Here is a 17,111-nt window from a genome sequence, read left to right on the forward strand (position 1 = left end):
CTGCTCCTTCTCTCACAACATCCTCCCATAGAACCTAGAAGAAGCATATGATCAGAGGCCATTTTAATTAATTAAAATATATAATTATTTATTGATCAGTTAACTATGTGTCAGACACTGTGCTAAATTTAAGAGATACAAAAGAAAAACAGTCCTTTCCCCAAGGAGCTTATATTCTGAATTATAACATGTATGTATATATGTATAAAGAAGACACACAAGATAAATACAAGGTAACTTTTGCTGTTAAGTTGTTAAGGCACTTCTAGCTGGGAAAACCAGAAAAAGCCTCTTGCAGAAGATGGAGCTTGAACTGAATTTTGAAAGAACCAAGTATTCTAAGAGGTAGAGGTAAAGAGGAAGACTTTTCCAAGAATGGAGGATAGCCACTACAATTGATAGAGCATAAGGAACATTTAGTTCTCTGTTATGGTTGGCCCCTGGATATATGATTCAGTCATGTTAAATGTTTCCATTTCAAGCATTTTGTTGAAGTCACTATTAAAGAATGGTCTTCCATCAGATGAAGTTCAACATTTGTGACTTTCCTTTTTCCGGACTTTTGATTTTGGTGCTACAAAAATATTAGAGAGGAAAGAGAAATTTTGTAAGTATGACAATGTCAGGATTTCATACATTGACTTGTTTCAATGCATTGATCTGTACATTACAGGAAAACTAACCATTTGGATTTTCTTGTTTGTAGAAGGTCTTTAACATTTCCACTGCTTCCTCAGCTTGATATCCAGGAATGCACTATTGAAATAAGAAAAATGAGAATGCAAGATTATGAAAGTATTTTGTATTGGAGATCAGAAAAAATGTACATAGGAATTCTATGAGGCATTTCAAATATAGCAATTTATAAAGGATCTGGGGTCACTGGAAATGTGGATTGTTTTTTTTTTTCAATTTTTATTTAGAATATTTTCCCATAGTTACATGATTCATGTTCTTTCCCTCTTCCCCAAACCTCGCCTACTATGCATCCAGAAAATTTAGCTGGGAAGATACTAGCATATATTCAATGAATAAATAAGTCCTATGTTGTGTGGCACTAACTAGAAGAATTATAAGTGAAAACAAAATTTCATAGTCTGGGAAAGTAAATGCTGGCTGGAGTAATTGAGAAAAAGCTTTACAGAACAGATAAGACTGAGATGAAACCTAAAGAATGGGTATGGTTTTAAAAGGTATTTAGGACTATTCCAGATGAGGAAAAAAAGCATTGGCAAAGGCAAGGAAGAAAAAGTATTTGGCTTTCTTGGGGGGCAGGGGAGAGCAGTGAGAAGACTAGCCTCACTGCAGCAGAGGAGGTTATCTTGCAAAAGAGTCGAAAAATAAAATAGCTGGATGAAGAGAGTCTTAAATGCCAGAGAGGAGTTTTAATTCAATTTGGAAAACCAAACAGAGTTGATGGGATGAGCTGGACTCTTCAGAAAGAGATGGAAATGGTTAAGTATGAAATTATTCACCCTATTGTTAAGTGGATCTGCACTTCCATTGCAATGAGCAATGATGATTCCAAATGTCAAAGTGGAAGGCAATAAGGAGCCATTTCAATTTTTTTGAGCAGAGAAGTGATATGAAAATGTCACTTTAGGGAAGACCATCCTGGCAGCAATATACAAAATGGATTAAAAGGGTGAAAGTTTGGTGTTAGAGAAGAAGCCAGTAAGTAATCCAGGTAGGACCTAATTAGGATCAGAATTAAAGTGAAAGCTATAAGAATAGAGGTCAGAGGTAAGAGACATTTCTGAGGAAAAATTTGGCAGGCTGGGTAAATAACTAGATGGGGGGAGGGAATCTAGGATCCTGTGATTGAAGAAAGGGAAGAATGACTCTAAGATTTTTTGACCTGGGTGACTTGGAGAATAATTGTGTCTTTGTTTAAGAAAAGAGAGGCAGGGAAAGAACTTGATTTTGCTCCTTTTTCCTAGTTTTTTCCCCCATTCTACATTGTACTTCTCTTTTATTATTTTCTTCCCAAGTTAAAGCTGAATAATGCATAGAACTTAATCAATAACCCTTTCTAGTCAAGGTAAAACAGAAAGAAATCATGAGCACTGGCCCTCCTTTCCTTCTTCCATTTCTCCTGGGTTATTTCTTGTGCCAGTGTATATGCATGAACATAGAGGTAAATAAGAGAGAGCAGCAGCAATTAAGACAAGTTGTATACTCAAAGCACTGTTATTCAGGAGAGACTGGTGACAAAGCAGGAAACTATCCCCTCCAAAGCATGGCTACCACCACCTGTAAACCACTATACTTAAAGGTCAAGTTATCCTCAAAGAACTCCTACACTGGGGGTCAAAGATAAACTTAAATTTGACATCATATGGTACTTCTCAAATATTTCATATGTGACAACAGCAAAAGAAAATAGAGGGGTGGACCACTAATGACCTCTTGATCTTAAGGGAATTAAGCATTATCTGTTCATATTATGAACAATTTCTATATGCAAAGCATAAAAGTGCTTCACTCATGCATCCATGATTGCTACAGGATGGTTCTGTTAAGTTGTTAAACATGCATTCTGCATAAAGCAATATTAATGAGGGCAATTGTGCCAGCTGTAGAATATTAATATTAGTCACATTCTTTTTCAAAGGGTGGTTCAACAAGTCTTATGTGAAATGAATTTTAAATCTGAGAGATTAATATAGTTAATTATTTCTCACATTCTCTTTATTTTGGAACCTATAACACAGTAATCACACAAGGGCCAGAATTATACCTAAAAATCTAAAAAGGAAGGAGCAAAAGTAAGTTCCCCAGGTGTCTTGTTGGTCTCTTACCATCCAGAGACCCAGAGTAAGAAACATTCATTTACAGATTAAAACTCTAAATCTTGTTTTTGAGCCAATTAGGCCACAAACATATGTCACAATGAAATTCTCTTTTTCAGGCAAAGTAAAAAACCTCCACATATGGGGCAAGCACATATTCACCCACACATAAAGGTATATACACGTATCTAAGAAAGGTTGCAATCATATTCAACAACCAAGAACTCTGTCTTTTTAGGAATTCTAAGCACTAGACCTGAGTTTTCATAAATGAGGAGAACATGCCAACTACACAGAATTCTATTAAGAGTTTTATAATGCTAATTAATATAATCACCAAACAAAAAGGAAAATAACACTTTCAGGAAAAAGGAATAGATCATCCTTCTCTGCCTTACCTGGAAGGGTGTCCCAGTATTTGGTAAGTCAGCAGAGGCAATATCCAGAACAGAGCCACAACCTCCAAATCGTTCATTCTGGCAGCCATATACAACAAGTGGAATTTGTGTGAAAGAATTAAGGTCTATGAAGCCAAAGTATGAACCCACCTCCAGTGATACAAATAAGAACAAGTCAATTCAATCTAACTGAATTAAATCGAGTATTTACTAAGCACCTATACACAGAGGACTCTGTTGGGCTCTGGGATAGAGACAAAGTTTAGAAAAGACACTACTGTCACAGAACATACAGCCTTGCAGGAAGAAAAGAGACACATACAGATAACTATAATTTCTGATTAATGCATAAGAGAGCTACAAAACCACATAAACTCTTTAAAGGAAATTTTTTGTTTTTGTTTTTTGCCAAGAAATAGAATCAAGGGAGGCTTCATGAAGGAAATGGTCCTTAAGTGAGGCTGCTTGGGGATTACTGTTCGGCTGATAACAGTATTTCATGAATACTCATATATTGTGAGGAGAATATCAACAATTTGGAGACAGGAGGCATATTGCACATAAGAACCTCATACACTGAATATATAAAAATGAAAAGGGACTTAAAAACACTTGGCAAAATATAAACAAGAACCAATTAATATAATTCAAACTCCTAAAGGAATAAATAAGTCTATATTTTTCTCCTCCTCAAATCATTTCATTCCCTCTGATAGGTAGAGAAACAAAGGAAATAATTCACTAATCAGTATATGCATAGTTGGAATCAATAAAACTCAGGTCAAGGCTTGCCCATGCCATTTACCAATTGTGTGATCTTGTTACATGACTTCTCTGGGCTTCCTTTTATATATATGTTCAATGAGAAGATGGAAGTAGATGATTTCTAAGGCCCATGTTAGCTCTACTATTTTATGACATTTAGGAAGATGCTCTCTATTACTGATTTCCTGCTAAGAGAGAAACATATTGATCATTTCTCTGCCAGAAAGTCTTCATGCAAAAAATGATCTAAATCACTCTTGATTAGAAAAATGCCAATTATGCCACCTCACTCGCCACCTTACTCCTATAAAGGTTGGCCAATATGACAGAAAAGGAAAATGATAGCTGTTGGAGGGGATGTGGGAAAACTGGGACACTAATGTACTGCTGTGGTGGTTGTGATCTGATCTAACCATTCTGGAGAGCAATTTAGAACCATAACCAAAGGTTCTATATCTGTGCATGCCCTTTGATCCAGCAATACCACTACTGGGTCTATATCACAAAGAAATGCAAATAAAGGGAAAGAGCCCTATTTGTACAAAAATATTCATTGCAGCTCTTTTTGTAGTAGCAAAGAAACGGAAAATGATGGATTGTCAATAAACTGGGGAATAGCTGAACAAACTGTAGTATATGATTGTGATGGAATACTATAAAAAATGACTAGCATGACAATTTTGGAGAAACCTGGAAAGGTTATAACATGAACTAATGCAAAGTAAGATGAGCAGAACCAGAAAAACATTGTATACAATATCAGCAAAAAATTTTTGATGAACAACTGTGAATGACCTAGTTATTCTCAGCAATACAGTGGTCCAAGACAATCCCAGAAACTCATGATAAAAAAATGCTATTGGCCTTCAGAGAAAGAACTGATAGAATCTGAATGCAGACCAAAACATAATATATTTCAATTTCTTTCTTTTTCCTTAGAGATCTCTTCCACAAAATTACTAATATGGGAAAATGCTTTACATGATTACACATATAAAATCCATGTCAACAACTTACTATCTCAAGAAAGGGGAGGAGTGGGATGCAATGAGGGAAAGAGGATGGGAAGAAAGGATTGAAATTAGAATTCAAAAAATTTTTAAAGAATGTTAAAAATTGTTTTTACATGTCATTAGGGGAAATAAAATATTATTTTAAAAATTTTTAATAAAATAAAATGTAGCTTAAGAAAAAAAGGAAAATCTTCATGCAAGATTTGAACCTTAAAAGAGACAAACTTGAAGTAGCATGAACAGCCATGTTAAAATTGTGTACTACTGACATTCCACTTTGTCCACGGACACAGAGATACTCTCAATTATTGAGGTTGTGATGTATGATAAGCCAGTAAAAGAAACTGAGTAGTGGCCAGAGAGGTGAAAGGAGAATGAAGAGAAAGTAGTGTCACAAAAACCCAGAGAGCAGAGAATATAATCATCAGTGCCAAATGCAGCAGACAGGCTGAGAAGCATCAGGGCTAAGAAAGGACCATCAAATTTTATAATTGAGAAACAAGTTTAAGTTGTATGATGAGTCTAGAACTCAGATTGCAAAGGGTTTAAGGACAGATTTATAACATAAAATTTTTTTTTCAATTAGCAAAAATTCACTTTACCTCCCAATTGGGAACAAAACTAAAACAAAACCACTGTTATATACATACATGTGTGTATGTACGTATGCACGTATGTGTGTATAAGCCTCATTCAGCAACCTGAGTTTTTCATCTCTCTATCTGGAGGCAAGTAAATGTTTCATCATTAGTTGTCTGGAATCGTGGTTGGTGGCTATACTAATCGGAGTTCCTAAGTCTTTCAAAGTTATTTGTCTGTATAATATCAATGTATAAATTGTTTTGGTTCCTTTCACTTCACTATGCAATAGTTCAAACAAATCTTTCCAGGTTTGTCTGAAACCACCCTCTTCATCATTTCTTATGGCATGATAGCAATATAACTTGTTCCATTATTCACTAACTGAAGGACACCCCTTCAGATTCCAATTCTTTGCCACCTCCAGGAGAATTATTAATATTTTTATACATTTGCATTATTGTGTTTTGCCTAGCATCAATGTAAACTTGGAGAGAATAAGAAACAATTTACCTTGGAGTTCATGATACTAGAGGACAAGCATCCTCTAATTGGTAAGAACAGGATTGAAGGATTCAGTGCTAAGTATTGGATCCAAGGCAGAAGAGTGGTAAAGGCTAGACAATTGAGATTAAGTGACTTGCCCAGTCACACAACTAGGAAGCATCTGAGGCCAGATTTGAACCCAGGACCTCCTATCTCTAGGTCTGGCTCTTTCTCCACTGAGCCACCCTGCCCCTTTTTCATTCTTTTTAAAATAGATGATATTTGAAGTTCCTTCCACCTATGAAATTTTATCATTTTAACTTGACAAAGATTCATTATTTTTAAAGGGCTCTATATGTCTTTTTCACATACCTGTGTAGGTAATTAAAATAGAATGCTGCTATTTTAATTGCAAAATGGACAAACAACAATATATAAAACAAAGAAATTTTGAATCTTCTAAATTAAAAGGTTCTTTCTAATCAGTTTTCAAATTCACTATTTTTTGGAAAGTTTATAAAATAAGAATATGTAAAAAATAAGTTGGTGAAAAGTTATTTGAAAACTTTGTATTTTCATATTGACTTAAATCATAATGTCATTGATACTTTATTTCCATTTATGATTTACCATTAGATGGGTCTACTCCCAATAGGTTAATTCAAATGCTTTTTAGCTTCTAGTTTCTTTAAGTAGTTAACTAATTAGAAGCAAATATTCAAATTTTATTCATAAGAACCTCCCCCCAGTTTTTTATAAAGTAATATGGCCTTTTGTAGTTTGAATGTTTTATGACTTAATTTTGAATTTTTGTATATAGAGTATAAAGCATATATACTATACAGTATATAGCACACATCCAGCTACTTTTGTAGTTACATGACAGGGACAAAAGCATCACCTAGCAAAGACAAAGGATACTCATCAGGCGAAGAGCAGCAGCACACATTATACATGGCTCCACAGTGACATATAACACAGTGTGCTCAAATACTTCTGCAGGACTTTTACCATAATGATGACACCATTCTAGGACTTGGTCAATTGCTACCATTTCTGCATGTCGTGTAGCCTGAGAATAGAAAAAAATTTTCTTTTTATTTGATGTTTCCATTCACTAAAAGTAATTGCTATTTTACTTATTTATATTCAAGCTAACAAAAGCACATTATAACAATTTCCTATTGTATATTCCCATACTTTAAGACTATAATTCTTTGATTTTGTCAAAGCCATCAACGAAGGTATCCAAGTCTTCCAAATCAGAAGATAACAAATCAGTTCCCCATAGATAACTAAGCATGACCTAACTAAAAAGGAAAATAGCTTATCTGCAAATCCATAAAATTCCACTCGATTCAGACCTTTCTTTTAAGCTAAGGACTCAAAGGAAAAAGATGTAGTTCAAAAGAAAGGATTTAAAAATAATGGTTCTGGGGGCAGCTGGGTAGCTCAGTGGAGTGAGAGTCAGGCCTAGAGACAGGAGGTCCTAGGTTCAAACCCGGCCTCAGCCACTTCCCAGCTGTGTGACCCTGGGCAAGTCACTTGACCCCCATTGCCCACCCTTACCACTCTTCCACCTATGAGACAATACACTGAAGTACAAGGGTTTAAAAAAAAATAATGGTTCTGAATATTTTAGGGGAATTCTGAAATTTTCATAAGCTTATATCCTAGTTTCAAATGTGTTCTTTGATTTTCATGATCCCTTACTCTAGGCAAATCTATATTTAATTTAACTGAGTATCATTACTTAACATATCTTTAGGATACGTTTTATATACAATAAAAATATTTTAGATAAAAGCAAAAATTTGGCACAACAAATATCATAAGAGTATGATTTAGTGTGAGTTGTAGATATTATATGTAACAACTATCTATAATATTTACCAGCAATATTTTATATCATGTAATGAAAAAATGTTTTGTTTTACAATTGCAGAATAATAGAATTTGTGCTTGGAAGACATCTTAGTGATTGATCATTTAGTCTAGTTTCCCTCATTTACAAAGAAAGAATTTAAGGCAAAGAGAGATAAAAACTGTAAAGTCAGTGAAACTAGAATTGTACATAAGGAGAGTGCTTACTTTCAGCAAAACATTTGTCAAAGTCTCTCTGCTTCAGGATAACAGTAAGAGATATCTATGTTATATGACAATACAATTAGGAACAATGGGAAATAGTTGGACCCAAAGATTAGTGAATCAGTGTCAGCGGAAGGAGGAATTTAATGAACAGTCAATATCCTCTGCACTGTTCTATCAAAGATTTAAATAAAAGTATATATCAAGCAATTTGCAAATAACACAAAGATTGTTGGGATAGCTAAACCAAAAAATGACAAAATTCATATCCAAGAAGATTTTGATAGGCTAAAAAAAGTATCAAACTGAAGAAAGTATTATAGAGATAAAGAAAAAGTTCTACATTTGGGTTTAAAAAAATCAACTTCATAAATACAAGATGAAAGGGACATTTGTTATTACTGAGTTGTTTTCAGTCATGTCTGTCTTTTTGTAAAACTCCATTTTGGGTTTTCTTAGCAAAAATAATGGAATGGTTTTCCATTTCCTTCTTTAGCTCATTTTACAGAAGAAGAGGTAAACAGGCAAACCAAGACAAACATAGTTAAATGATTTGCCCAGGGTCACACAGCTAGTCAGTATCTGAGATCAGATTTTAACTCGGGAAAATTGAGTCTGATTCCCATTCTAGCACTCTATCTACTGCACCAGCTACCTGACCCAGATACATAGCTAAAGAACAGTTCATGTGGAAATGATCTTGGAATTATGGTGAAAGATAAACTCAAAATGTGTCAATAGCATACTATTATAGCCAAAAAAAAAAAAAAGCAGATATAATCATAAGGTGCCTTGAGAGGCGTGGTTTCCCAAAGAGAAGTAAAGCTGTATCTATGGTATTCCTGGCACTACCTTTTATTCCAGAATGTACTGAAAAGAAGACAATTAGAATGGTTACAGATCTAAACAATATGCTTGCTATAGGAGGATCGATAGAAAAAATTGGGGAGAAAGAGACATTAAGTCAGAAGAAGAAAAGGTTTATATGGAACATGAAAACTGTCTTCAAGCATCTAAAGAATTGTCAATGTAAAGAGAAAAACAAACCTGTTTTGCTTGCCAGACAGGTAATTAGCCAGGCAACAAGCTTTTATTAAGCATTTTTTTTTTTGCTAAGTGATAAGATTATGAAGAAAGGCAAACACTTGGCTCTGCCTTCAAAAGGAGCTCATATTGTAACAGGGGAGGCAATATGCAAATAACTATTATATGTATATACAATGTAATTGGGAAGTAAACTCAGAAAGGAGGTACTGGTGGGGAATGTGAAGGAATATCCTTGAAAGGCTTTTTGTAGAAAGTGAGTCTTGAGCTGTTGTGAAGGAAGGTAGGTCTTGCAGATGAGGGAATGCATTCTAGGCAGAGGGTAGATCTAATAGTAATGAGAACTTGGACATAGATTTTGGCTCTACAGAAGGAAAAACTTCCTAAAAATTAGAACTATCCAAAGTGAACTAAATCTACTCCTTAGTGGATTCCTCACTGGAGAGCATCAAGAAAAAAGAGAATAACTACTTGGGGGTGGGGGAGTTGTTTGTTTGAAAAATTTTTTTTAGAATTTTATTAATTTATTTGCTTGTGGGTTACATTAAAATTCCCAGGTATCCCTCTGTCTCTCCCTGCCTCCCTGCACTAGAGAAGGTATGATTTAATGAAAAAAAATGTATATATAAACTATTTCTTTCATGTTTCTAGTTATTAATTTTTTAGAGGTGGGCACTCATGAATTATTCCTCAAACATTAATTCTGTAACCGTATAAAATATTCTCTTGGTTCTGCTCATTTTGCTTTTCATAATTTCACATAAGTTTTTTTTTTAAATAAACCTGCTCATCATTTCTTATGGCACAGCAATATTCAAACACAATCATATGCTACAACTTGCTCAGATATTCCCTAATTGAAGGGCATTTCCTCAGTTTCCAGTTCTTTGCCACCCCCAAAAAGAGCTGCTATCAATATTTTAGAACATATAGGTTCTTTCCTTTTTCCCTAATCACCTTGGGAAACAGATCCAACACTGGTATTGCTAGGTCTAAGGTTATATAGAGTTTTAGAATTCTCTGGACATAATTAATTGCCCCTTCTGATTCCTTCAATTTCTTTTTCTTCTCTTACTACTTCTGCTAATATGTCCAATACAATATTAAATAATATTGGTGAAAACAGGCATCCTTGTTTCACTCCTTATCTTACTGGGAATACTTTCAGCTTACCTCCATTACAAATAGTCAGTGCTGATGGTTTTAGGTAGATCCTGGGAACCGGGGAGATATTTTAAAGGGAATTTTAGTCAGGTATAGGTTGGAATAGCTGGTTTCTGAGGCTCACTTGAGCTCTTAGACTCTGTGATATTCTGAATAAGACATTTTTTTCTGCCTATGCAAAATTAGGAGTAGTAAAAGTGAAGACTCAGAGGGTGTAGTCTCTTTTCAAAGTGATCCTGTCAGATCAGTGGTGAAAGAAGGAAACCCAAGTTACTAGGTCATAAGACATCATCTGTGATAAGTGGTGGAGAAAAGCCTTTCTGATCTTTTTTCTACATTTAAAGAAAATTATGCTAGTACAGATATTACTGAAGAATAATAATACCCTATGCTCAGGAATACTATAGGGATACAATAGTGGTCTATACGTCCTTTTAAAACACTTGGCCTATTTACAGAGTGCAAAACAAGTCACTGTAGGCGAACTCTTAACTTTCCCTGATAATAACTGAATGTGAGAACTCTGATAAAAAGATTTTAAGGGGACCAGACTTATGATTTCATTAGTATAGAAAACTACTGATGAGGAAACTACCAATACAGATTGCCATCTGTTCTGCAAAATAGTCTCAGAGGGTTGCTTATGTATAAATTAAGGGAAAGAAAAAACTAAGGTTAGAGACCTTAGTACATATAAATAGACATATTGTTGATAGATGAATAGAGCATAAGGCATTCTACAGAGAACAGTAATCAAGATGGTACCAGGCAGAAGGCATAGCACCAAAGGTAATTCTAAAGGGTTTAGTTTACATAATCTGTTTATTGTTCTGAGAGTGATCTAGCTAATCTATATGAATGTGTCCTTTATCTGGAAGTCCATCACTAATACAGTTCAGAAATGGAAAATAAATTGGAAGTCTGATTAGAGGTGATTTGAGAAGGAAGACTTAAGAATGAGAAATTTTCCTTCAGGAATATGTAGGCAAGCTTGATCACAGCACAAAGAAGGAAGTAAAGACTTAGACTATGAGTAAATTAGCATCATATCCCTGGGACAGAGGCAGGGCCATGGCAAAATATAACAAGAAGAGAGCTGGTAGGGAGAGATTATAAGAAATAACCTGTTGACTGACCACACTAGGATCCCAAGCACTTAATTCATGCCATTGAACACAACAGGGAGCATCATTTTGTAGACAGATGGGTAGCTAGATGATTCTGTATATGTAGTACGAGACTTGGAATCAGGATGGCCTGAGTTCAAATGCTATTTAAATACCTGGTAGCTGTATGACCTTGGGTAGGTCATTTAACCTCTATCTGCCTTAGTTTATTCATCTATAAAAAGGGGATAATAACAGTACCTACCTCACAGAGCTATTGTGAGCATCAAAGGAAGTAATGTGTCAAGTGTTTTATAATGCTATTTGCTATGATGATGATGATGGCCATCCAAAGTCTGAGGAAACTGTTAAGTCTAGAGAAAGTCCCATGGCCAATGATTTGAGTTGTCATGAAAGATATAGGACATAGAGATATAAGCAGAGGAGCAGGAGCCTATCTTTCTGATAGCCACTCTTCCCTTTGGTTTTGTGTTGGTTGGAAGGCAGATTACTAAACCTAATACAGTTACCCTCTACCTGCTGCTGGTGAATTAATGCTAACATATTTCTTGAAGTTAAGTGGCTACAAAATTTATATTCTGTAGAAGAGATTGTTAAGGTGACTAATTTGTCAACGGTTCAAATTCAAGTAAGTTTTTTTGATTGGACATCTGCCAGAAGATTATTCTGTCCAAGAGAACAAGTGATACTGACCTTAAACCAGTTACTGAAAAATGTTCCACAGCATTGGTGTTACTTGAGCTGCAAGACAGTGTGAGGGAGAAGATGATGCCCCAAGAGGACAAAGGCAGAGCCAAGAAGGCAGAGTAGCAGGAAGTATAGTTAAAAAACTCCTTCCTGGCACCATTCCCCACCCCAACCCCCACTCCAAAAAAAAGAATCTCTAATCTATAGAGGAAAATGCACCAGACTAATCAGAATGGAGAATCCAATTTTTAAAATCACAGTAAATAACTTTTCTAGCCCAGGTCAGCATAGGAAAGCAGAGATGTTTGGAGACCCTGGGGCAGGGTCTGGCCAGGAGCACATCACAGTGTGGAATGTTCCAACTCAAGGAAAGGAGTAGACCAGGGCAAGAGGAGGTCCAAGACTCACACTGGGCTTCATGATCTTACAAAGGGAGTGGAAACATTTGCCAACTGGCAGCTCTTTTGCTGACCACCCAGGTCTAGGTCATAGATTCAAAACAGAGTGAGGGAGTGGACCTAGACCTAGGGGTGATATGCTGGGAGACCTGGCAATCATAGCATAGGAAAAGGATAGGAATAAAAGCTCTACCCTTTGTCCCAAGGAAAGAATAAATTCAAAAGTAAGCAGTACCAGTCTGGCATGGACCTCACTTAGGAGCTGAGCGTGTTCTAATTTCCAACTGATCTGAAGGCTGCTGAAGAAAACTAGTATAAGCTGATAGGAGTTGAGAGTAGCAGCAGTCTGCTTTTTGCTCAAACTCATACCCAGGTCAGAAATTTGCAGACCTGAAACCACAGGGTCATTGATCAGATTGTGCCTTGTATCAGACCACTTTGGAACATTGAAAGTTAGTAGGACCTTATCCCCAACTATATGTGAGAACCTGGAATAACATAACACTCAACACCAAGAAAGTAGGAACAGGAGCAGTCCCTCCAGAAGTACACAGAACCTGGCTCTCACATCAAGTTCAAGGTCAGAAAGCAGGCTGTAAGAATAATTAAATATAGACAGCTGGTAGCTAATTGAATAGAGAGCCAGCCCTGCAGACAGGAGGTCCTGGGTTCAAATCGGGTATTAGACACTTCCTAGCTATGTGAACTTAACCCCAGTTGCCCAGCCTTTATCACTCTTCTGCTGTGGAACCAAAACTTAGTATTGATTCTAAGATGGCAGGCAAGGTTGTTTGTTTTTTTGTTTTTTAAGAATAAACAAAGAAAGAATCCCACCATAAAAAGCTACCATGGTAACCAAGATGCTCAAGACACAAACCCAAAGAAAATTACTCTAAAACGTCTGCATGTAAAGACTTAAGGAAAAACACAGTTTGGCCCCAAATTCAACTAGAATTCCTAGAAGAGATAAAGAAGAGTCTTAAAAAAAAGTTTAAACTGTTTACAAGTAAAATGAGGGCAACGGGAAAAAATGGGGGGTCGGGGTGGGGCAGGTGTTCGAGCTATAGAAGAAAGAATTGGAAAGGGAAATAAAACAAATTAAACCTTGCCCAAGCATCAATTTCCTAAACATCAGAATGAAGTAAATTGAAGTCACTGATTTCTGGGGATGACAAGAAATAATAAAATAAAATCAAAAGATTGAAAAAATAGAAGAAAATATAAGTTATCCTATACCAAAAACAACTGACCTAGAAAAGAGAGAAAAGAAAAAATTTAAGAATTATTAGATTCTGAAAGTCATGACCAAAAACAGTAAATATCACATTTCAAGAAATATTCCAGATCTCTTAGAACTAAGAGGAAAAAGAAAGTAAAAATAGAATCTACCGGCCATCACCTAAAAGTAATCCAAAAATGAAAACTCTATGGAACATCATAACTAAAATCAAAACCTTCCGGGTCAAAGGAAAAAATATTATAAGTGGCCAGAAAGAGTTCAAGTGCCAAGACACCACAGTCAGAATCAGCACTCACCCCTATAAAGGAGTGGAATATTATATTATAGAAAGTAAAGAATATAAGCTTACAGCCAAGAATAATTGATCCAGAAAAATTGAGTGTATTCATATTGAGGGAGGGTGCTAGATTTTTTAAAAATAGAGGACTTTCAATTATTCCTAGGTGCCACTCTGCTTCAAATGCAGAGAATGCTGAGAACAGCATTCAGAATTACAATTTGGGATTATTGGAACATGCTTTGAGATGCCTTACTGTGAGAACACAACCTTCCTTCACAACTGCCCCTACTTACCTAGCACTGACAGTGGCAGAGCTAGGAGTAAGAGAGCAGGGACAAGAGCTTCAAGGATCAGAGAAAAAGGAACTATGGAAAACAAATCTCCTGTTGGGATAAAGCATGGAAAAAGTTCCTTTTCCACTGCCATCACCTCTTACAGCATAGTCCTTTAGAGATTTTGCAATTTTTAGCAATAGCAACACCAAAAGAAAGTAAAAAGTGGGAATTGGAAACATTCTGGAGATGAAGTGAATCTGTCAATCTTACCTATAAAAGATACATGCTTTAAGTATGGTGGGGTAGGATAAACATTATGAGATGTGTTCCATTTTTGACTATGCACCAGGAAAGTAAGGAAGGTGAAAGACCTTGGACAGAAACACCATATGATTTCAGATTAGGGGGTTTTCCTTCCCTTTCCTCTCCCTTTTCCTACTGCCATTGCTAATTGTGCCACTGCAGCTGTCACCATAGAGCTGAAGATATAGAAATCAGAATTAGAGGTGGAGGGTGCTAGGTAGCAGTAGGATTTACAGCAGTAAACAGGGACAGAAGGGAAGATGTTCCAACCCAGATGTGGTGCCATTCATATGTAAATGAAACAAATAAATCAGATGTGAATTCTGTAAAGTAGGATTTTGCACTGAATAGTTCCACTGGATTAGATGCCATTACCATATTTTTACATAATTATAACTTCAAATAGTACAAATTTGAATACATGGAACCACTTCATTTGATTCACTATTCACATTAATTGGGATCTAGCATTAAAAAAAAAAAGGTCTGTCAAACCGGAAGTGTCACCAAGGCAGAAGATTTTTCTTGTAAAAAGTTGATTACATATACTCCCACCTTCTCCCACAACTACCACATGCTCAAAAACACCTTTTACTATCATTATCTCTGTTTGCTTAGGATTCAGGTATTTTAGGCAACGTACATTTTTAGTTTGATTAACTTCATTCCTCCCCTTTGCCAGAACTTTGTTATTATAGACCATGAGGCACCCAACAGGAACTTCACCATTTTCTAGGGCTTCTTTAGCCTGTAAAGGAAAAAAGGAAATTTGTGATGAAACAGTCAATGTGAAGGAGCAATAATAATTAAGATTTATATTATACTTTAAGGATTACAAAGTGCCTTACATAGCATATCTTATTTGATCCTCACAACAATCCTGTGAGATAAGTTATCATCATCCCCATTTTACAGGAAACTGAAGGTGAGTTAGTTCTCAAATTATGAAACATACAAGGCTCCAGAAACATTTAGTGAAACAGCTTATAGTCATTCTTCCAAAATATACTTTTATCAGCAGTGTTTGGTATCTAGCCTGCAAATTTCATAACCTAGGATCTGTAAGCTTAAAAATTAATATACAATATCTCCAAGTATTATATTTAATAAGATTTGTTAATAATAACTTGAAGTAAAGGAAAATAAAAAGCTAGAGTAAAGAGGGAGCTACCCACCCGCAGTCTTGAGAGAAGAGAGCCAGGAGGAGAGCCTTGGAAGAAGAGTTTTCAGGGCAGGATTACAGCAAACTTTTATGTACAATACGTAAGGATGCTACGTGGGCAAAGGGAAAAGGATTCTGGGAGATGAAGTCCAAAGGTTCAAGATTTCTAATTACATAGATACATTCTGCCTCTGAAATACTTAATCCTCCTTTTTGTGCATTTTAAGGATCTAGGTGGCACCGTGAATTGACCTGGAATCAAGAGGACATGAGTTAAAATCTTCCCTCGGATGCTTCCTACCTTGAGACCCTAGGCAAGGAATTTAAAAACTTTGTCAGTCTCAGTTTTCTCATCTGTAAAATGGAGATAATAACATCATCTACTTATAGGATTTTTGTGGAGATCAAATGAAATAATAAAGTGCTCTACAAACTTTAAAATATAATATAAATGTTAGCCATAGTATCAAACTGTTTAAATGCCTTTGCCCATCCATATCACAATTAGCCTTTCAAAAACAAGATGAGAAAGCAATTAAGTTTAGTTGTGCTTACAACCTGCTGTACAGTAATGTCTTCCACTGCAAAAAAAAAAAAATTACTAATGTGCTTGATGTGCTCCTTACATCCTGCTCCGAAGTAACTGTGGGGATCATACACCTGCCTTTCTTTGGCAAATGGATATGAAAGGAAATGCTGCTAATGGTAATAAACTGAGCCCCTTCTTTCCTGCCTGTGCCCCAGAGGTGACAAAGATAGTATACAAAAGAAGTAACCTATAATTTTCAGGACAGTCTAAGTGTCTATCTTAGTCCTACCTAGTTCTAGAATAATGGTCAAAGTAAGAATTATGCAAACACAAAAAGAGAAATGACATGTTGTAGAGGGGTTATGGGAAAACACATTAATGCACTGTTGACAAAGCTATGAATTGATATTGCTACTCTGGAAAAAAGGGCTGTATACTCCAAAGTCACTAAACTGTGCAAATACCCTTTACCTCAGTCATACTCCTATTTAGGCTCATAGCTCAAAATGATTAAATAGTAAAAAGGTACTATATATAATAATATTTACAGCAGCTTTTTTGTGGTAGCAAAGAATTGGAAACTATGTGGTAGCAAAGAATTGGGGAACAGCTGAACAAATTGGGGGAAAGAAATATAATAAAATATTATTTTAAATAAACTAAGGATGCTAAACATGGTAAGATATAGAGGCAGAGAGGAAGTAAATTCTAGGTATGGGAGACAACCTGTATAAAACTATAGAAGAAAACAGAATGCCCAGTTCAGGGAAAAGTGTACACA

General features: G+C 35.7%; 1 protein-coding gene across 1 annotated transcript in view; it reads right to left on the reverse strand.

Annotated features, from left to right (window-relative positions):
• Positions 1–399: 399 nt before the first annotated feature.
• Positions 400–17,111, reverse strand: part of ADAT2 (adenosine deaminase tRNA specific 2) — a 29,844-nt gene continuing 13,132 nt past the window's right edge. Inside the window, exons 2-6 of the mRNA XM_044671573.1 lie at positions 15,283–15,387; positions 6,955–7,105; positions 3,191–3,297; positions 684–756; positions 400–574 (exon numbers count right to left, since the gene is read on the reverse strand). Coding sequence (XP_044527508.1) covers positions 531–574; positions 684–756; positions 3,191–3,297; positions 6,955–7,105; positions 15,283–15,387 — 480 coding nt within the window. The 3' untranslated portion in view covers positions 400–530. The remainder of the gene's footprint in view (positions 575–683; positions 757–3,190; positions 3,298–6,954; positions 7,106–15,282; positions 15,388–17,111) is intronic.

This window comes from Gracilinanus agilis, chromosome 4 (assembly GCF_016433145.1).
Source record: "Gracilinanus agilis isolate LMUSP501 chromosome 4, AgileGrace, whole genome shotgun sequence".
NCBI classification, from domain to species: Eukaryota; Metazoa; Chordata; class Mammalia; order Didelphimorphia; family Didelphidae; genus Gracilinanus; species Gracilinanus agilis.